Source organism: Schistocerca nitens, chromosome 2, assembly GCF_023898315.1.
Source record: "Schistocerca nitens isolate TAMUIC-IGC-003100 chromosome 2, iqSchNite1.1, whole genome shotgun sequence".
NCBI classification, from domain to species: domain Eukaryota; kingdom Metazoa; phylum Arthropoda; class Insecta; order Orthoptera; family Acrididae; genus Schistocerca; species Schistocerca nitens.
In genome coordinates this window covers 682,031,282-682,054,928 of record NC_064615.1, presented here as the reverse complement: position 1 = coordinate 682,054,928, position 23,647 = coordinate 682,031,282, and the positions used below count along the sequence as shown (strand labels likewise).

At 37.3% G+C, this 23,647-nt stretch overlaps 1 protein-coding gene across 1 annotated transcript in view; it reads right to left on the bottom strand.

Annotated features, from left to right (window-relative positions):
- Positions 1–5,982: 5,982 nt before the first annotated feature.
- Positions 5,983–23,647, bottom strand: part of LOC126235246 (uncharacterized) — a 295,068-nt gene continuing 277,403 nt past the window's right edge. The window contains exon 4 of the mRNA XM_049943977.1: positions 5,983–7,908. Within this exon, the coding sequence (XP_049799934.1) occupies positions 7,658–7,908 (251 nt within the window). The 3' untranslated portion in view covers positions 5,983–7,657. The remainder of the gene's footprint in view (positions 7,909–23,647) is intronic.

Here is a 23,647-nt window from a genome sequence, read left to right as displayed (position 1 = left end):
CTATGTTTAGGAACTGTATCAGTTTAGGATCTACTTTGTATATTTCCAATATTTGTAGTAACCATGAGTGGGGTACACTATCAAAAGCTTTTTGGTAATCAATGTATGCATAGTGTAGTGACCTTTGTTTACTTTTAGCTTGATATATCTGTCACCTCTGCATCTATTATCAGTTGCTCTTTACATCCTCGTGCTCCTTTGCAACAGCCTTTTTGTTCTTCATTTATAATTTTGTTCTGTTTTGTTATGTGTCATTAATTTCTGTGTAATGACTGAAGTTAATATTTTGTATATTGTTGGTAGGCATGTTATGGGGCAATATTTTGCTGGGTTTGCTGTGTCTGCTTGATCTTTAGGTTTCAGATATGTTATTCCATGTGTAAGTGTATCAGGGAATGTGTATGGGTCTGCAATGTAACTGTTAAATAATTTGCTGTGTCTGTTTATGTGTGGATGGAGATGTGTGTGTGTGCGAGTGTATACCCGTCCTTTTTTCCCCCTAAGGTAAGTCTTTCCGCTCCTGGGATTGGAATGACTCCTTACCCTCTCCCTTAAAACCCACATCCTTTCGTCTTTCCCTCTCCTTCCCTCTTTCCTGATGAGGCAACAGTTTGTTGCGAAAGCTTGAATTTTGTGTGTATGTTTGTGTTTGTTTGTGTGTCTGTCGACCTGCCAGCACTTTCGTTTGGTAAGTCACATCATCTTTATTTTTAGATATGTTAAATAATTTAGTTAGATGTTAATGCATTGAGGTGAACTTCTTTAGCCAGAAATTTGCTATTTTATCTTTTCCAGGAGCTTTCCAATTGCGAGTAGAATTAATTGCTTGGGTGACTTCATGTTGCAAAATTATCACTTCGGGCATTTGTGGTATCATCTTGTATGTGTCTGTTTCTGCTTGTATCCACCATGCATGCCTGTTATGTTGTACAGGGTTTGACCATATGTTGCTTCAGAAGTGTTCCATGTCTGTTATGTTTGGTGGGTTGTCTATTTTAATGTGTGTGTTATCTATTGTCTGAAAAAATTTCTTTTAGTTTGTGTTGAATGTTTGGTTTTGTTTCCTTCTATTTTCACTTTTTTTGTATCTTCTAAGTCGTTTGGCCAATGCTTGTAATTTCTGATTCTTTTCATCTAATTGCTCTATCGCTTCTTGTTGTGAGATTTTACCTAACCTTTTTCGTTTTGTGTCTGATATTTCATTTCTTATAAATTGTGTTAGCTGTCTGATGTCTTTTCTCAGTTTTTCTATTCTGATCTGTAGCCTGTGTTGCCATGCTGGTTTTGTGGGTTTCTTCTGTGTGTTGGTTTGTTCTGATCTCTGCCTAGTGTGTATATTTAGTGTAGTGAGTGCTCCTATATAAACCAGTAGCTGTAACTCTTTCATAGTTGTATTTTCATTTATTTTGTTGTGTATGATTGTGTTGATAGTTGTTATTGTTGTTTCGACTTGTGGGTTATTTGGTGATCTATGCAAGAATGGTCTAATGTCTGTATTTGTGTCTTTGTATTCTATATATGTTAGCTGAAATTTTTCTTCTATATATAACATGTGTGTCACTTCATGCTCTATTTGTGCTTGTTCTGGTGGCCATCTTAAGATGTCGTTTTCCTCTGATTGTTTAATTGATGCGTGGTGTTCTTTGTTTGTTTGCTCTGGGATGTTTGATGTTTGAGTCCATTACTGTATTTTCTTCTTCTTCTGATTGCACATCATTTTGTTCCAGTGTTTGTTGTACTTGTTGTTTGATGTTTTGTAATTCTGACTGGGGTATCCTGTTATTTTTGATTATTACACGGATCTGATCAGTTAGTCATTGTTCTGTTAAAAATTTTAATTCTGGGTATCTGGTAATACATTTTGTGTATACTTGTGATCTGTATCCAGTTGTGTTGGTTCCTAAGTTTGTTGCTTGGTAATAACAGAACATGAGGTGTCAGTTAACTTCATCTGACCATCTCATCCTCTGTCTTTGTTTTCCTTCTAGAGTGGTTGCAGGAAGCATATCCTGCAAAACACCTCTATTTGGATTTAAATCATTTTCTGTGTGTCTAGCAGTGTCGTTACCATTGTGGATGGGCATGGGGTTCAAGCGTCGTCCCCGACCATGACAGCGCTTGTATGAGGCTTCATTAGTTCTGTCCTGAACCAACTAATCACACTAAAAGGGGGGTTAGCCCCATTAGTGGATTGTTCTTTTCGTCACCTTTTACGACTGGCAGACCATAGAACATACCGGAGGCCTATTCTTTTCCCGGGCCTCCACGGGGGCTATTATTATTATTATTATTATTATTGTCTTACAAGACATTTGGGACATTGTTCTCAGGTTAATTATTTCTGTGCATGATTCATAATTATGTGCAGTATTAAGACCAGACACACACTAATGTGGAGCTGTTGGTAGGACAGCATAATTTATGTAATTTTATGTTGTTGAATGGAAAAATGAGATTGAGAAGAAGAGCAAAGCATGGCAGTACTGTGTCACATGTGGCCTTTGTAGCATTTCTGTGGTAAGTTGTGCCTGAACTGTGCCATTAAATAATTGCAGGGCAGGGAACTAAAGTACATGAGAAAATGAAATGCAATGATAAGAACCTGTGTGGCATATTTTTCCTTGAATATTAGATGGAAGCTTCAGGCTGCAGTTTTATGAAGTTAATTTAATTTCTATGAAAACAGTGGCAAAATAGTTGTAACTGAGATCACAGAGTTAGACTCATATGCTGGGCTAAGCACATTAATACTACAAAATCAGAAATCAAAGTTATAAAAGCTGTAGGAAACTAAGTAATGAATGGAAGGAAAACATTTTTGTGGGTATGTAAGTAATGGAAAGGATGCCTAGAGCTGTTGTGATCTTTTCTACACCCTAAATTTGCTACTATACATCTGTGAATTTTTAGGGTCCATATTATGATAAGGGTTAGATTAGATTAGATTCAGTTTTTGTTCCATAGACCCAAAAATGAGATGACTCTCATGGGTGTGGAACACGTCAGAAAGTATAACATAAAAAACATAGAACTCTCGAATATAGTACTTGCTTCCCTGGTCATTTGTCAAGAGTTTGTTGAAATAAGTGAATCATTAGAGTCAACTGGAACTGCTAATATTTACAGAATTAATACACTGTCAGAATGAAACATACTGGTAATTATGAACTTCTTATTAAATTTATCTAACAAAATACCTAATCTGGACTGATGTGACCAAGTGCTGTCAAAATTGAAATCTGAAAGACATTTTTACTTAAGCTGATCTAACAGTACCTGTTAAGATATTCATCTATAGAGCAGAAGGAGTTGCCTACCAAAAAGTCTTCCAAACTCTGTTTTATCTGAAACCAAGTTTCTATTGGTTACTGGCAATTTATTGAAAATGTGTGTTCCTCAATATTGGACACCCTTCTGAACTAAGGTAAGTGATTTTAGGTCTTTATGTAGATTGTTCTTATTTCTAGTATTGATGATATGTATCAAGCTATTGGTTGTAAATAGAGATGTATTGTTTTCAAGAAATTTCATCAAGGAATAAATGTACTGAGATGCAGTGGTTAGAATACCCAGTTCCTTGAACAGATTTCTACATGATGGTGAGAGTTTCCTCTAACAGAGCAGAAGAATGCTTTATATACCCTCCTCATATTCAAAGAATTTTATGAGATTAACATGACAACACACAATATGGAGAAAAGCACACTAAGATTTTAAGGTGAAAATAGACAAAAAATAGTCTTTTGATTTCTGACTATATGAACATGTGAATTAGAATATAACTAACTTATAATTTTTTATTGCATTTCATTACAGATATGAAAAATGGCTAAATGGGGAAAAGAGGAAAAGAATAATCAGTTCTTTTTAAATGTAGTGCTGCTACCAGATGCATGGACATAAAAAATTATTAATAATGATATTCTGGTGAGTAGAGGGCATATCATGATTACGAAACCCCATCAAGCCAAATGATCCCTTGATCAGTTTTATACTTTCTGTCCAGAGTCTTGAATGACATCTACATGACTAGAATGCAATAGAAAAGCTGGGGATGTAGTATGCTCATCAGTTTTAGAAAGATTGGGATATCAATCCTACCTTGAATGGGTAATAATGGAACAGAGTAGGAGACAATAAAGGGTATGAAAAAACTCCTCCAAATCTGTCTTAGGATTGAATCTACACAAGAAGAAATTATTTCTGGGGGGCAGACAAAGACAGAATTTAATTGGTGTAATGAACACAAAACTTTCATTTTATATATATAGACTACATCAATGCATGCAGAGTTCCACTACACAAATAAAATCTGTCATCAGTGAACTGCTTTAACCTAAAGAAAACAAATTAAACAGCTTCCAGCAATTTAATTGCAACCACGTAATGAATTTCTATTCCCAGCAGAGAAAAGCTCGGGTGTCTATATCCTTTGTGGAGTAACACAGTACTGTGGTAAGTGTTTGGAGAGAGGAATTATGTAATGGCATGGAAATGTTCCTGAAACAGTCTAAGCCAACTTCTAAGTTACAGGCTCTCTAATTTTTGTTGGATTTTATGTATTTTTAGTACAAAATAAGTCTTAAATTGTTCTTTCTACCAATCAAATATAACAAAAAGTTCCAGTAAAATCAAAACTTTTCTCTACTGTGTCATAGAAAATGTAATTTATATAGCAGACTGTATTGCTATCAAGCTTGAATTCAATACTGAATTTTAGTACCACACACTGTGTAGTGATTCACATAGTATAAATGTAACATTATGAAAGTAATGGAGTGTATCAATGTGCATTGTGATGTATAAAAACATTAGAATGCATCATAACATTAAGTAAAGTTTAGAAAAAGAAAATATTCAATATTTACAGTGGCTTTGTTTATTTACCTGCTTGTCCTAATTTTCATTGATTTTTATGTAATTCTCTTTCAAAATAAGTGTTAAAGCTCCTCTAACAGGCAGGTGTCTAAAATTACCTGATTGCTGGGCTGTGTATACCATATACCAATTGATTTTCCAAAGGATCTGGAATAGGCAACCATAATCTCATGTCTGACATGTTGCACAGTAGATTTTTGTAAACGCTAGTAAGTAGTCCAGATTTCTATGACTCCTCTTGGTCACATGGACAAAATCAAACCAATAATCCATTTCATGCCACGCACTTGGAAGTGTATGTGGAGTCACCAATGGGAGCACATTAGAAATTTACATCGTGGGCTCTGGAGGTGTTTTCAGAGAAGGAGACACATAAAAAAGGTCTCTCACATAACTGCATGAAAAAATGTCCGTAGGTAACAGATCCAGTATCTCTAGGTGGCCAAAGCAGAATACAGTATCATTATGTCCGGTATGAAAAATCCAAGACTATGTAAGATGTTGATCAAAAAACATGCAAACCTTCACATTCACTGCATTTGCACACAATGATCAAAAATAATAAAATGTCTTTTACATTCATTGTAATTCTCATCAATATATTGCACTGCATTATATAGTTATATTTGTTTGTATTCACTATATTCACTGACTGTCCTGTACTGTATAGCTCCTTTGAATACACTAAAAAAAATGTAACCACATTGAAAGATGAACTGCATAAATTTAAAAGATTCAAGACTGATTCATTATTCTTCATTCAAGTAGTGGAAAACTTCATTTATAAGATCAGTAGCCATGTTATTCTGCAGGTTCAGCTTTGTTGACAAGGTGAATAATTTAGAGCTGAACAATATTTACATTTTGCTTTTGAGAAAGAAGGTTGTAAATAGATCTGGATTACTCAGAAGTTGTGATTCTTTGTAACTTGTATGTAAATGTATGCTGGATCATATTTTAATATATTGTTTTACAATAATGATTCTCTTAAAAACACATTATCATCTTTTTAGAGTATGTTGCAAGACAAGTAGTACAATAGTTCTGGTCTAAAATTAGTAACAGACTGGTGGATGGATCAAAAGTAAAATAAAACAAAACACATTACTGGAAAACTTCTCTGACATCAAACATAATGTTTCACAGTGTCACACAATGATCCTTTATTGTTTTTTGGATATAACAAAACAATAACCTGTTACATTTCTGAAATACATTTCTTAGAAGAAATAATACAAAAGAGTATGTAATGCTTAAAAATAAAGCCTGGTAAACAACAAATGACTGAAAATTAAAACAATACTCTGATGTATTTCACAGAAAGTTCATGCATTATGATGTAGTGTGTACTACATTAAAAGAGATCAGGCCATCATCAGAAGATACTGCCCATAGGAAACACAGCAACTTAAATGGGAAATTTCATAACAACAATATCATTCTTTCATGGAAAAGTATAACACATAAGAAATCATTAACAATCCTTCAATTATAGTTGTATATAACCTCTCAGGCACAATTATGAATTTGATATTGAGCATCTTGAAAAGTAATTTAGAATAAAGAACTATTTGGTCCACAATAAAATATATGTGTACATCTGTGAAACTAGCCATTATCTTTCAGGTAACACTCAAAAATACATAACAACAGCTAAACTCTCACAGGTGAAAGGACCACCAGAATGTTTATAGAAACAGTAAAGTAAAACTGATGATACACCAGTTTCATTGCAATGCATCACTGAACATCTACACAAATTCAGCAGGGAACTGCTACCTTCAGAAGGTATTATATCAGGAACATCAGTGTAGGAACAGTCACAATTTTGGGCCTTTTAATTGTATTTAGACCAGATTTCAGTATGCAAATTGCTTGTGCTCTGAGCTAACAAGAACAGTTACATACATAAAAATGTCTTTTTATAGTGCTTGAAGTACACAGATTTAAACCCATCACTATAAAAAAGGTTGTTGGGCTTTATTATTTTGCCAGTCTTGTGGATCTAATATTCTGCAAGATTCACAAGCTCTCAAAGATAAAAGAAAAGACTGATGTGGTTCCACACCAGTTAATGTGATTGTCAACATTTGCAAAATCTTGCTCAGACACCAAGGATATTTGAAATTAAACAATTTCCATGGAGGGAGATGTTTATGTCCTTGTTTCATATACAATTATTAACACAAATGAACTTTTAATAGTGCTGCAGAGTTTTTGTCCAGCCTCACTTGACAATGACCCTACATATGTTTGGACTGTAATGAGCAATAAATGGTACCTAATACTGATTCTGCAACCATTTATTAATATTAACTTAAACAGATATTCATTTCATCTTTCCAGAGTGGAAAACAACCAAACTTTGAGTATGGACATAAACTAGCTGTGGACAATCACCAACTCATCATTGATATAAATGAGCAATTCACAATATTGCCCAAAAGTGTACAGTCTGACAAATAGACATAACATTGTATTGACAGATGTTTTCAAAGCAACCTGAGGAACAAGCCTGTTATTAGTTTCTTGTATGTTTGTACTCTTCATGTTCAATAACTTAAAACTGTAACAACAGTACATCTGAGAGAGAGCACTGCAAGAAAATAATGTTCCAAATATTGCAAGTAACTCAGGGCTTAACTAGATAATGTTAACCCTGTTCATTCCTACAGAAAAAGAAGAATTGCCACAATGAATCCTGTGTTAAGATTCTGTCAAATTGCCAGTAAAGGAATGAAACAGTTTCACTGCTCCACCCATCCAGCAAAAGCCAATACTACCGCCCAATGATAGTGGGTTCATCAGCCATTGCAATTTCTTCATTTGGAGCACGAGCACCTTTGTGTTTACGAGAGTACATCATGAAAGAGACACCAGCAAATAACAAGAAAACAAACACCATCCATGCAAGGTATATGGAGAAACCATAGTGGTGTGTGGCACCTGGCGGGAATGTGTATGGTAGGTGTTTCTTCTCGTATGCCACTGAGCTGATCAAGACCTCAATCACTGCCAGAGTTGAGCCACCTGAAACAACAGGGGAAATGTTTATGTGACATCCTAAATGTTTTTATGGTGAAAGAGCATTTAAGAACAGTAATGTCATTTCTAAAAATGAAAATAGCTTTCCCTCTCATTACATGAAAAAGTGGCCTCTGTTTTTCTAAGAAACTATAAAAGAAAGCTATCCCTATGTACAGTCATGTATTAAACATAGATCTCTGGGAGCATTTTAAAAGTGTATAAAAATGAATTCTTAAAATTGGAGACAGACAAGTCATATACTGCTACTACTGGATATTTAGCACTGAGAAAAATATTTATGTCAGTATTTTAGTCATTACATATTTGCAGCTTGATGTGAAATGAGAATTGATAAAAATGTAAAATATAGCCACAGAGGACAAGGCAAAGAAAAAATGAAAGACTGACTCATTTTTCACAGTCATTTATACTTAACTGACAAAATTGACCATGCATTGAGGTTAATGCTTTCATATGATGCATATCTTCTCGGAGTTGATCTGTAGTTCCAATGAACACTATGAATTTAACATGTTTTCCTTCTGTGATTACTCCTAAATGAAATTTCAAGTACTTTAGTAATAAGCATCTGTTCAGTTTGCATTAATTAACTTAACATAGTGATGGATATGGTCATTCACAGAAATTTATTGAGGAGTTGGTGGTTCATTCTACAACTGGCATTAAATATACAGTGTTTTATTGAAAAAAGTCATGTAGTTCTTCAGGCAATAGTATTGCTCAAAACTAGAAGAAAAATTCTGATAATCATATGTTCAGAAACTAACACCTGTTGAAATATGGGCCATTTTATTTGTGATGAGTAATGTTTAATATTCAATTATGTAGTCAATTCTACTCTTGCTATTCATTGGATGATGAATTACCAGTAATCTTGTAGATAGACCATTACCCTTGCCGAAAAACAACTGTAATTTATACATGGCAAGGCATTACCTCTTTTTCTACAGATCACGTGACAGTACCCTACTAAAATGTTTCATGGATGATAGATTGGCCAAGGAGGTTTAGTAATATGACCTTCCCATTCATTGGAGTAGAATGCGCTGGATTACTGACTATGGGGACATTTAAAGGTGTTGATGTATGTCCAAACCATGTGCAGATGTTACAGGTGCATTTGACCAGTGTATGTAATGAAATACAATGGAGCCACATATATTGGAATGAGTATGTGATTCACTGTGATGAAGGGTTGGAAGATGTGTAGGATGTGTAGATAGTGCATGCAGCACTGCCTATAGTGTGTACTTCCATGTAACAGACAGATGAGACTGAGAGGACAGATTTTCCCTATCTCTACAGGTATTGGTTTCTGAACATATCATTACATGAGCTTTTCTTCTAGTTTTGACCAGTAATACCTCCTGTAGGAACATGTGACACTTTTTAAACACCCTGTCTAATTGATTCATCATTTCCCAAGAAATAAATTTTTCTTGTAATATTTTCAAACTAAGACTGTAAGAGCCATTTGCTTGGTACACATTAAATAGATATTTTTATACTATTAAAATAATTACAAATGATGTATTCCTGAACTTAACAGTTTGAAATGTTCTCTGCATATGATTAAAAAAATATGCATCCAGCAAAATTATCAACAACACATAAATATATCTAAATCATATTTATAATTTTTTAGCAGCCATATTGGTTTTGGCATTGAAAATGAAAATATGGAACACAAAAAGTTCTAACATGAGGAAAGCCTTTTTGGTACAATTGAGAAGCAGCACCCTTTGAATGTTAGTGCATTTGCCTAGATGAAAGTGTGAAATCTCCCAAAACCACATACAAATTGGCCAGTAGAGCTGACTTAACAGCTTAAGATAAAACCTTGATGGCATGCATCTTTCCTCTATTTGACACACTACTATAGCAATGTTTTAACAGAATTCACAGTTCTGTAAATGCAAAAGTGTTATCACCGAGTTGAGTTCAAGTAGGTACAAACACATGTAGGTAACGTGCCTTTTGAACATTATGAAAATTAAATCCCTTTTTCCCCTGCAGCACAGAATACAGACTGTCTTCTTACAGACTGATAAGTCTGGGCCTGTAGATGGAACTTAAATATACACATTTACAGAATAATACAGTGCCATGGTTGTCACGAACACAAGGTGCTTGAAAAAAGTAATGATACTGACAATACTGCCAGTGATCTAGCAACTCTCTGTTGTTGTTATTGTGTAGGCCAGCTGTGTTCATCCTCTCCAGATGCTCAGTCTAAGTATCAGCCCCATACAGCCATCAACAGCAGAATTGAGGGCAACATAATGCCATCAAGCTTAAACTTGGGAATGAGAGGGTGTGACCTTTGAAAAGTAGAAACAGGTCTTTGGGGAACATTGCTTATGAAATGTAAATGTTTTTTCCTGGCACAAATACTTTTTGGAAGGCTGAGAACACATTGAAAATGAAGCTTGCTCAGGAAGATCTTCAACTTGAAAACCTAATGAAAACATCGAACATGTGTGTGCTTTTGCGAGATCACACCAATGTGTAGTCATAAGGATGATGGGTGATGTGTTAAACTTAAATACTGTCACCATACATAAAATTTTGACTGAAGTTTTGAACATGTGAAAGGTCTGTGCCAAAATGATACAAAAAAACCTCATAGGTGAGTGGAAGGAAAAATGTATTTGTTGATCTTCTTGAGGGGATTGCCAATGACCATGAATGGTTCAGTTGTGTGATCACAGGTGATGGAGCCTGGATTTTTGAGTATGATCCTGAGACAAAGTGGCAAAGTGAGGATGGGCACTCCGCAACTGAAGAAAGCTCAAATGACCAATCAAAGATCAAAACCATGCCAATTTGCTTTCTTGACAGAAGGGGTATCGAGCATATGGAATTGGTTCCTCCAGGGAAAACTGTCAACTAAATGTTTGACAAAGATGTCCTTGAAAGGCTCAGGAAGAGGGTGAACCAAGTGAGACAGGACATTGCAGATGAATGGATGCTCCATCACAACAGTGCCTACATCATCGCCATTTTGGGGCTTTGGAGAGCATTCAAAAGAATGTGACCAATATGTTAAAGGCACTGTCAAGGCTGGAAACGATGACTCTGCCAGTTTATAACTGCTATAGGGAATTACCTTGAAGAGGAGAATATTGGTTTTTGAAAGAAATAAGAACTTTGTTCAACAAAAAATTAACCTCATTACTTTTCTCACGACCTTGTATTTAGCTATTTATTCTGAATATGTTGCAAATTCCAAGATGGACATTAGGGTGGGACCTAAGAGCAAGGGCTTAAATTGCTGCAAGTGAAATGGACATCAATAAAACTTATAACTGTCCTCACAAACATTTGGATGTTTCCTCTAAATGTCATGTGATTTCTGAGGATATGGTTATGGTGGGACCTGATAACACAGCCTCCCCCTCCCCCTGGATGTGTAGTGGATTTTGCAGCTATGTTGTTGTGAGGATGACAATATACCTTTATCTCTGGCTTCCAAATATGTAGCCTGCCCAGTGTCCTCTTATTGGCTGAGTACAAACAGCAGCTAACACTCCCCCTTCAGTTCCCATTGTACCTTGTGGTGAGCACTGACAACACTGCCACGTGGAACACATAAGTACGCCATAGGCCCTTGTCTGGACTTTTACTGTCTTCTGGAGAAATGTATATTGTTGCTGAGTATTTGTTTGATTTTAAAGTCAGTTCAATTTTGATTACAAATTATTTGAGGTAAACTTTAGTTTAAACATGGTAGATGGTCATAAGAAGCCAAGGAACACAGTACGCATTCCCATGTTTGGCAGCCAGATGAAATTTACTTCCCACCCATCACTTCCCTCCCCACATTCACTGTAGTTCTTAGCCATGCTGAAGTCAGTATTTCTTCCCTAAATTTTCAAAATAAGCCTGCACATGACCTTCATCACCAAAGCTTCATCTGTAAATGTAGGACAATCCCTGTATTAATCCATTACACAACATAAAAATGTTGATCTTTGCAGCAAGTTTAATCTGTGAGTATAAGGTGGCCTGTATTTTTTGAATGATGAATTTGGGGAGAAAAACCTCATCTTATGATTAGGTAAATATGCTGATTAGGTAAATATGTTAGGTTGTATCTCCAATATCAGCTTCTTATATTCTCAAAACACAGGAAATGTATTGCATATTTTATTGTCCTAACATATCACTCTGCCAATGGCCTTCAATACAATACACTCATTTCTGAACTTAATTTATCCGTTTTCATACAAGGGTGGTTTGAAAAGTTCTCAGAATCACCACGAGAGGTCAGGGCTAGGAAAACAAATTGTTCACATGATATTCATTGGACTGTTGCCTGTAAACATGTGCCACATCAGTGCTCTTGGAAGAGAGCTGTGGCAGTGACATGGCTCTGTTGTTGTTCCCACATAGTGATTTGCAAAGGTGGAAAAAATTGAGATTCAAGCATTGATTAAGCACTCCATACAGAAAGTTATGAAAAGCAAAGGACATTCATGCTGATTTCCAGAATGCACTGGGAGACTCTGGTCCTTCATATTCAGCTGTTGCCAAGTGGACAAATGAATTTAATTTTGGTCGGTAAGAGCTTATATGATGAGCCGTGCAGTGATCGGCCAAGATGTGTCACTACTCCAGAAACCATTGCACAAGAGCACAAAATGATTGTGGAGGATCGCCGATTGAAAGTGCTTGAAATTGCTCACGCTTGCCAGATGTCATCTGAAAGGGTATATCACATTTTAAATGAAGAATTAGAAATGAAAAAATTATCTGCAAGATTGGTGCCATGACTCTTGATGCTGGATAAAAGAAGCATGAGAATGGACATATCGGAACAATGTTTGGCCCATTTTAGGAGCAATGAACGAAATTTTTTGCACCAGTTTGAGACCACAGATGAAACCTGGGTGCACTACTATACCAAAGAGACAAAAGATCAGTCAAACCAGTGGAAACATGCTGATTCTCCACCACCAAAGAAAACAAATACAATTCCTTTGGCAGAAAAGGTCAAGGCATCAGTGTTCTGGGATGTGAATGGGATTCTGTTTGTAGATTATCTCCCCACTGGGCAAACAATTACTGGAGAATACTATGCTAACCTTCTGGACAAACTGCAACAAAAGATACATGAAAAAAGGCCATGTTTAGCAAGAAAGAAAGTCATCTTCCATCAAGACAATGCGTGCCCGCATACATGTGCGGTCGCCATGTCAAAATTGCACGAACTAAAGTATGAATTGTTTCCACACTCGCTTTTTCACCTGATATAGCTCCATCAAACTTCCATCTCTTCCCGTAACTGAAAATTTTTCTTGATGGACGAAGATTCACTTCAAATGAAGAATTGATAGCCGGAGTTGACAACTAATTTGCACACGTGGAGAAACTTATTTTTGAGATGGGATCAAAGCACTGGAACATCACTGGACCAAGTGCATTAATCTACAAGGAGACTACACTGAAAAATAAAAAAGTTTCAGTGATGTAAGCACTTTTTTTCTATTCTTTTCCGACTACTTTTCAAACCATCCTCATACTATTACTTTGTTTAAGTAGGGTTTCAGAATGGAGGTTTGTATTGTGGTGGTTTCCTGGCTATTATCAGATAGTACAATCCCCAAATATTCACAAACAAAGAAAAATAGTACCTTATTAGCCACTCTTCTATAATATAGGGCCCATCTGAATTGCTGGACTCAGAATGTAAATTCCAGTTAATGCTAACATTGATATTAAATATATTTTCAAGTTTACAGGCACCTGACAGCGTTCTCTGAAATCACTTAATTTACATAAATGCTTAGTATGAAGTAATAATAAAAACAGTATCTGAGTAATTAAAAGGAAGGATAGTCACTTTTGCCAAAATAACTTTATATACATAATTTTCTGATTTATAAAGTATTACAAATTTACAGAGGTCAGAAACAGTTTGAAAAGCCTGTAAAGGTGTTGCAAAGTAAGTTATGCTGAGAAATAACTGTTAAGAAAAAAATTTGGTATGTTGTTCCTTTCCTGAGTTGATAGCATTAAAGTTAGTCAATCAGGCCATTGCATGCGCAAATTCAAGTGGCTCACCAGGGATGGTGTTGCCAGACATGTTCTTCATGTGGTTTTCTAAAACCAAACAAGAGAAAGAAAAAAAAACTGGATGTGGAATGGAAGTAAGGATTAAACTTCAGCCAAAGGCCAAGCAGTCTCATGTGCTGTCATCTATTCCATGAGAACAACTTACACTAATTGTATCTGGTGGGCCTCTTGAATTTGTGTACATTGTACTGATTGGATAACTTTAGTGCTCTGAAACAGTGTAACATATCAATTTTTTTTAATGATTATTTCTCAGCACAACCTACCTTGCAACCACCGCACAAGTTTTTCAGACTCTTTGTGATCACCTTGTATATGTAGAAGAAATTCACATAGTGAACAATTTCAATAAATGGTATTGCTATTATACTTTGCAATGGTTCTCTCCACCTATGAATGTATATACTGAGAGCTGTTCCACATTTGTTCTAATTCCTTTCTTTTTCTCCTCCTCTGGTAATGCTGTATCTATAGGATGTGGCTGATAGTATATTGCTTCCTTAACAACGTAATGCTCTGCCATTGAACTATTTTTCCCAACTTGGTTCTCAAATTATCTTCTTCCTTCCCACTACCAAGCCCCATGCTGTAGGCTTTTAATAACTTTTGGATATTTTTTTTAAAGCTTTGATTTAAGTTTATGGAAGAAAATTCTTCAGAATATTATATTTATAGTATTTCTTCTCATCAACTACTTACTATTATTCCTCTGTAGTACCGACTCTCAGATATGTACTAAAATTCCTCTGGAGTACCGGCTCTCAGATATGCACTATCTTCTTCAAGAAAAGATATCAATCTGAAGTCTTTCATTCATTGCATAATAGCATTAGAGTTAATACAAAGAGGTACTTCATGTTTTACACAGATTATTTTATTAGGAATGCTACCTGAAATTATGGTGTTACTTCAGGGGTCACATTAATAATATCTGTAGCAGTTACATTTAATAGTCTATGATCACAAAAATTACATAAATGAGACTCTACACATCAACAGAAACTTTCAATTGAAATGTGGTGGCTGTCTATAGTTCCTAATTGATGAGTTAGTTTGTAACCACAAAAAGATTCCAGAAGGCTTCTATATGGTTTGATAGCCAGTCATCAGTGTAAAGTTTGCAATAAATAAATGTTATTGACAACAGTTGTTGCAGTCTATCTAACTTTTATACAGGGTGTGCCATTTAAATCCAGACAAATGAAACTTTTTTAAAAAGTAAATTAAAAAAAAATACAAATGAAAATGAAAATCCTTTTATGTGTAAGTAGTCGTATCTTTCAAGAGTAATATTACTCAATGTAACCCCCTTCAGCTGCACTGACTGCCTCCAATATTGTCCTGGAGTGATCACACACAGTCTTTAAAAGAGTGCTGTCCATATTCATGAATGCTGCCTTGAACTGGTGTGACATTAGGGTGCCTCATCTTACTGGTAACTCTTTCAATGATGCTCCAAACATAATAGTCGAGGGGGTTCAAATCTAGGCTATTCAGGGGCCAGAATTCCTTTGACAAGAACATGTCAACATTATCTGAGAGCCAGTTTTGGATTAAATGACTCATATAAGGTCCTCCTCTGCCATCCAATGCATTGTTAGTTTGCTGACATTCAATACTGATGCCAATTTCCTCAACGATTGCCATGGGTCCTCCGAAATTGGGGCCTACACCTTTTCAATGACTGTTGCAGTTCACAACACGTTTCCTCAAATGAGGTTAGTGGAAGCTTCCCCAGACTCTGTTGAATCACTAAACTTGGCCACAATATTGTAAACAGTTGATCTTGGGTACACAAAGAATTGAACTATTTTGGTGGGCAAACACACAGTGTGAAGACTTTTGATAATTGCAGCTCTTTGGTTGTACTCCACACTTGTCCATAACATCTTGGCCATTTTGTGGTTCCTATGTTTACTAGATTCCTATGGCTTTCAAGAACACCAATTGTGACCTTCAGCATAACTACAATACTGCAGGAAATTAAAATTGAAATGTCTGGCTTTAAGTGTAGCACTGTGTAGAGGTAATACATGTGTCATTGCACCTGATAAATTCTCAACCCATAGAGATAAATATGTACATGAAATTGGATAATTTTTGGTGAGGGGAAGAGAAAAACTCACTACATGCAGAAGAGGAAATAGATATTAAGATAGTTGTTCACGCCAACATTTGATGAGAGAGAAAACTCATCACTGTATCCTCAGGTTCCCATTACAATCAGTCATTTAGAAAAGAAAAGTAAAAAAGTAAATAAGAAAAAAGCACTATTTGGTTTTCCGTCAGCACCTACTGCTTCCACTCATTTCATTTTATTGGATACTATTATGCATCACAGGATTCTGGTGCATTATTATTTGTGATTCTACAAACTGCAATTTAGGGTATTCAAACATTGTCAGAAAAATACTATAGCTTTAGCAAACACTGCAGTATTTAGGGTGGTTTGTCTCCTCATGCAGTTCATGGGAACTTATGTAGGTTTCCTTTGGTACAGTAACAGTTTGTGCGTGGTTCTTCAGTAAAGCTGGATGAGAACCTATGCAGAACAATGATGAAATGAAGTCCCCAATATCTTTGTTTGTTACTTCCTCCCTCAGATTTTTATTGAGCTGCGAGAAAGGACTGGTCCAGCATCTTGATCTGTGGATCCCAGACAAACCCCACTGTTAGGAGTTTTAGAATTGACACAACCTGCTCCCCTCCCTCAACGATGGCTCCACCCCAGCTTAATCAACACAGATTCATTTCATCTGTGTTAGTCCTGTGGTGATTTGGTGAAAAGTGCATCAAGTTTTCTATATCTGGGAAAACTTAGTAGACTGAACAATAGACAGATTATAAATTTAATTGCCAGTTGTAAATAGAAATATATTGCCACTTACCTCACCTCTTATTGTTTAGTTGAAACTGTCATCCCAGATAATGATGCAAGTTATAATGATAATGATGGTGAATAAAAATAGTGAAGCTATGGATGGTTGGTTTAGATAGTGAGCACAGAAAGAAGAAAAGGTAAAAGTTATTGTTAGTCATTTCTTTTGGTGTACTTTATTTCTGCCTGTATTATCAAAATATTGACAACCAATAAACAGCATAAGTTTAGCACAGATATAATATTAACTTACTTAGGTAGGTTCTCTATATCAATAAAACATTCTGTAGTTTCGATTAGTGGAAATACATCAAAAATGAAATTTCCTTGAGAAAGCCTCTTTAAAAGAAAGGGATTGTCATACATGCAAGATCATCTCATAGCCATGGAAATATATTTCTGCCAAAGTAGGTACCAGTACCATACAGTAGTGGATCATGCATTTCAGTTTGTCTCTGAACAAGGTTACTGAAAGAAATACAGTAACCAGCCACTTTTTGTGCAACTTTATTTACACCAATACATTTATATCTTCATCAGTTCTTATAAATTGGCTATATGGCAAATGCTGCACGGCACCAGTGCATCAGTGAAGATAAAAGTGAGTGTATTATGCGTATAAATGCTAAATAAGAAGCTGTAAGTTACAGAATAAAAAGCAGCTGCAATATTCAAAATGGTGTATTGATGAAAATAAATGTAGTATGCAAACTGAAGATTTAAGGAAATCTAAAGTGCATTTTGGTGTAAACAGAGCTACATAAAACAAGGCTGGTTGCTGCATTACCTCAAGTAATTTAATCTGCAGCCATATAGCTTTTTCTCTTACTTTGTAATTAAAAAAAATATTTCAAGATTTTAATACAATAAACTGATTGTGAACACTTGTTCTGTATGCAGCAAAAAAGATGTAAGAGCTCTCAGGAAAAGAAATATGAAAAACTGCTTCAGGTTTGCATTTGTAGGTAATCTATTTTCGTTTAAAACCCATGCCAGAAGTTTATTTGGAGCACGCTGTTTCTTGTCATACTTCCAAACCCAATAGACAATTGTTTGGAGTATTTTTAGTATACAGTCATCAGGATTTTGGCTCACTCACTGGGAGTTCATTGTAAGCTCCAAGCCTGTACCTACATGTTACTATTCAGTTGTACTGACTGTCATACTCAAGAACAACAAAATATGCTTCGTTACAGATGGACTATACCTTTCCAAAAAACATCATAAAGTGAGAGAATTATACGAAGTGTGCTAGCAAAGATTCCATTTCAGTTTATTATTATCCATTTTGTCAAGCAATCTCCACTGCACTTGATACAACTACTCATTCTTCAAAAATATTTATCAAGTCATCAGAAACATGTCACAGTCCCCCACCTGTAGAAGCTCTTCATTCTTATCTTTAGCAGATGCAATTCAAGACAAAGTAAAAACTGGCAGAATTAGTTCTGCATGGTGGATGCAGGTACATTTCAATTCTACGAAAGCTGAATAGTCTCTACACATTTTTTACTAATATGATGGGACTGTGGCTTTAAAACGTTACAGTATAAGTCTCAGTTGAATGGTTTCCAGCACCTCCTTGAGCTGGCACAGATATTATTGCATCTAACAGAACCAAATCATGGAATCAAGTACACACAGACCAAGAGTTTCCTAGATGCAAGGTAATCAAGGAGAAATACCAAAAGTGATGTTCTGAGCGTATAGAGCATGCACATACATCAGCCACTTTCTGTGAGAGAACAATACGTACACACTCAAAATTTAATAGAGTCTGACTGTTAATAGAGAAATTGCAAATAATTCCAATTTAAAGTACCATATTGTTTTTTTTCTAAATATTTAAAATCTTAATAAAAATATAAGTAGCATAAAATTTTCCATTTCCATCTAACATCCTGCAAATGTTCTCTCATTGATCTTTTGACTGTCATCCAGTTGGTAGTTCTATCCATACTTTCTGTAGTATTCCCTTTTCAGATAATCACAGTGTACTTACTTTTCTGTAAGATATAGCAGTTCTGCAGTTGAGAAAGTGGGTAAATATAATCCTTAATGTAAGAGCTGCTCACCCCAAGAGAACAAATTATATCCTCTCCTTCAAAACTCAGCCAAAATGTGTGAATGACCTGACTACATTTAATGTTGCTTTCAAATTTACACTTTTACCCAAGTTTATACAGATGAAATTAACTGTATGATTGTATCTATTGCAGCACAAGAAAAAGGATTTAAGTGTTCCATTTCTGAACTACTTGTTTCATATGTTCAGCCTATTTCACAGCATCAAGTGAGCTGGATCATTAGTTTTCATACTGCCAGCAGATTTCCTTCCCCATCACAGTCCTATTCAAGCTACTACTCCAACCCTAATTACAACTTCATCGATGGGACATGAAACCATAATCATCATCAATTCCTTTCTATGTCACATCACTCAACAGCAGACCAATTGAAACACTATGAGAGGTTCCAGAAGCTTACAACGGATTTTAAAATTAATTGTTATCAAGTTTTTTTTGTTTTTATTATAGCATTACCCTGACTTTATTTACATTAAAGAAGAGCAAACATCCTGTATACCAATTGAACATACGGATCAAATCACTTTGAATTTCATGAAAATTATACTTCCTGTACTCATCAGCGATAAATCTGGTTGTGGGTGTATACTGAGAATATTCGGGCTCTTCTTACGCTTTCCTGCAGAACCTCTGATGTCACTCTTATTTTTGTTTAACGTATTCCATCCAGTACAGTGTTATATGCTCTACACAGTCAAAAATTAATGGAGCTAACCATGTGACTGTGGAGCTAAACTAGATACGGTAATACAGGTTGTCAGGTGACAGTGTGCTCCAGTGCCATACACCAATCCTAAATCTATGAAGACAAATCTTCCTGGTCACTAGCATCTACTGTTCATATGACATTGTCTGTGAATAAAGGAACTGTTCCCACACTAGTGACTTTTAATGAATATGTCTTGATTCTTTCCAGATGTCCTTTTCCTCCAGCACATTATGAATTTTGAGCTTAGAATATGCTCCAGGATATTGCAACTGATGATCTTTACCAATGGGGCAGATCCAAGTGGGAGATGGAGGCATGGGAGAATCATGACCCCCACCCTCCCTCCCCTTTACCCACACACATTTTCACATTTTAGTGGAAAATGTTCATATTTTCACAAATACACTCCTGGAAATTGAAATAAGAACACCATGAATTCATTGTCCCAGGAAGGGGAAACTTTATTGACACATTCCTGGGGTCAGATACATCACATGATCACACTGACAGAACCACAGGCACATAGACACAGGCAACAGAGCATGCACAATGTCGGCACCAGTACAGTGTATATCCACCTTTCGCAGCAATGCAGGCTGCTATTCTCCCATGGAGACGATCGTAGAGATGCTGGATGTAGTCCTGTGGAACGGCTTGCCATGCCATTTCCACCTGGCGCCTCAGTTGGACCAGCGTTCGTGCTGGACGTGCAGACCGCGTGAGACGACGCTTCATCCAGTCCCAAACATGCTCAATGGGGGACAGATCCGGAGATCTTGCTGGCCAGGGTAGTTGACTTACACCTTCTAGAGCACGTTGGGTGGCACGGGATACATGCGGACGTGCATTGTCCTGTTGGAACAGCAAGTTCCCTTGCCGGTCTAGGAATGGTAGAACGATGGGTTCGATGACGGTTTGGATGTACCGTGCACTATTCAGTGTCCCCTCGACGATCACCAGTGGTGTACGGCCAGTGTAGGAGATCGCTCCCCACACCATGATGCCGGGTGTTGGCTCTGTGTGCCTCGGTCGTATGCAGTCCTGATTGTGGCGCTCACCTGCACGGCGCCAAACACGCATACGACCATCATTGGCACCAAGGCAGAAGCGACTCTCATCGCTGAAGACGACACGTCTCCATTCGTCCCTCCATTCACGCCTGTCGCGACACCACTGGAGGCGGGCTGCACGATGTTGGGGCGTGAGCGGAAGACGGCCTAACGGTGTGCGGGACCGTAGCCCAGCTTCATGGAGACGGTTGCGAATGGTCCTCGCCGATACCCCAGGAGCAACAGTGTCCCTAATTTGCTGGGAAGTGGCGGTGCGGTCCCCTACGGCACTGCGTAGGATCCTACGGTCTTGGCGTGCATCCGTGCGTCGCTGCGGTCCGGTCCCAGGTCGACGGGCACGTGCACCTTCCGCCGACCACTGGCGACAACATCGATGTACTGTGGAGACCTCACGCCCCACGTGTTGAGCAATTCGGCGGTACGTCCACCCGGCCTCCCGCATGCCCACTATACGCCCTCGCTCAAAGTCCGTCAACTGCACATACGGTTCACGTCCACACTGTCGCGGCATGCTACCAGTGTTAAAGACTGCGATGGAGCTCCGTATGCCATGGCAAACTGGCTGACACTGACGGCGGTGGTGCACAAATGCTGCGCAGCTAGCGCCATTCGACGGCCAACACCGCGGTTCCTGGTGTGTCCGCTGTGCCGTGCGTGTGATCATTGCTTGTACAGCCCTCTCGCAGTGTCCGGAGCAAGTATGGTGGGTCTGACACACCGGTGTCAATGTGTTCTTTTTTCCATTTCCAGGAGTGTATAAATTTCTTATCCAAACTCTTGAGTGTAATTAAAACTAAGCATCCTGAAAATGACAGTTATTTCTAGAAATTACATGCTATGTTAACACAGTTGCTTGCTTGAGTGCAAGGTCCACATCCACAGGTTGACTGTAACTACTGTCAACAATCAAATCAATTGTGAGTTTGCAGCCAAAACAGACAAACCACAGGAAGCTGAGTAAGACAAGACAGCAAGGGAAAGGCCATATTGTGGGGGAAAAACTGATAGAAACAGCATGCCTCTCATCCACATGCTTGCATAACTAGTATGTAGAATTGTCATCACAATCTTAACACTAAATAAAATACTGATAATGCCGAGTGCACACTTCTGTTTTATATTATGTAAGTTACCAAATTTGTTGCTATTATAGTTCTTAAATCAACTGTGTGACACTTAGTGCATCTCAAATATTCAGACAAATTGTTTCCAGATGCTATATTTCTCAGAATGGCAATTTCTTGGAAGTTATGCTAAGGCAGTGCACCAACCACTGATGTAAACAACAAACTGCTATTAAACATATATATTTTCTATTGTAATTAAAATATTTTATTACCAGTATATTAAAATATTTTACATATTTTACTGTTGTTATTATTAAAATCATAGGCATCTGTGGCAGGCACATAAAAAGTAAGTGTTACTGTGATTTATGTTTTGAAGGATAGCAAGATCATAGCAAACTGTGATGCCTGATCCAAGAACGTAATTCTGGATTCACAACTGGTTACTGTTGCTCATATGTAAATTCTTATTAATGATTCCCCACAGTGTGTTGGATGTGGGGAAAAACTACTGTTTGTTGATGACAGCAACATAGTGATGAAAGCTAAAACTCCAACACTGCACTCAAAAAGCAATCCACAACCTCTCACAAAAAATAAAGTGAAAGGTACTTGCTGTTTTATTGTGATTAAGGGTATTACAAATCGTCGTAGATTTCTGGGGGTTATCACTGACAAAGCTTAAATAAAGAGTTAACGGATTTCTGTTCCTGGCCAATATAAGCGTATCTACATCTTACTTCGTCAAAAATCCCAACCTTCTGTTATAATTTTAAATCGTTCGTCAACCTGAACTGCAATGCAGGAAGATCTGCAGCGGATAGGCACTTGCTGCAGGGAGTGGCAACTGCCCCTTAACATAGACAAATCTAATGTATTGTGAATACATAGAAAGAAGGATCCTTTATTGTATGATTATATGATAGCGGAACAAACACTGGTAGCAGTTACTTCTGTAAAATATCTGGGAGTATGCGTGCGGAACGATTTGAAGTGGAATGATCATATAAAATTAATTGTTGGTAAGGCGGATACCAGGTTGAGATTCATTGGGAGAGTGCTTAGAAAATGTAGTCCATCAACAAAGGAGGTGGCTTACAAAACACTCGTTCGACCTATACTTGAGTATTGCTCATCAGTGTGGGATCCGTACCAGATCGGGTTGACGGAGGAGGTAGAGAAGATCCAAAGAAGAGCGGCGCGTTTCGTCACAAGGTTATTTGGTAACCGTGATAGCGTTACGGAGACGTTTAATAAACTCAAGTGGCAGACTCTGCAAGAGAGGCGCTCTGCATCGCAGTGTAGCTTGCTCGCCAGGTTTCGAGAGGGTGTGTTTCTGGATGAGGTATCGAATTTATTGCTTCCCCCTACTTATACCTCCCGAGGAGATCACGAATGTAAAATTAGAGAGATTAGAGCGCGCACGGAGGCTTTCAGACAGTCATTCTTCCCGCGAACCATACGCGACTGGAACAGGAAAGGGAGGTAATGACAGTGGCACGTAAAGTGCCCTCCGCCACACACCGTTGGGTGGCCTGCGGAGTATAAATGTAGATGTAGAATGTAGATGTAAATGTACCAAGTTCTATCGGTAGAAAATGAACTATTTAAGCCAGGGATGACCAAAATTTGGAGTTCATTATGGCTCAGCGTTGCTGGCACAATTGCCCCTCTAACACGACTAGCTGTCTTAGCGCGAGGAGCAAAGATGAAAATACTGATGAAGCTATCAATTACTCCTGAGTCCGCAGCTCATCTCTAGCCAAGCTTTCAGTTATTTGCTTCTTGCCATTTCAGCGAGTTGGCTGGAACAACTTCGGAAGGCAGCAATC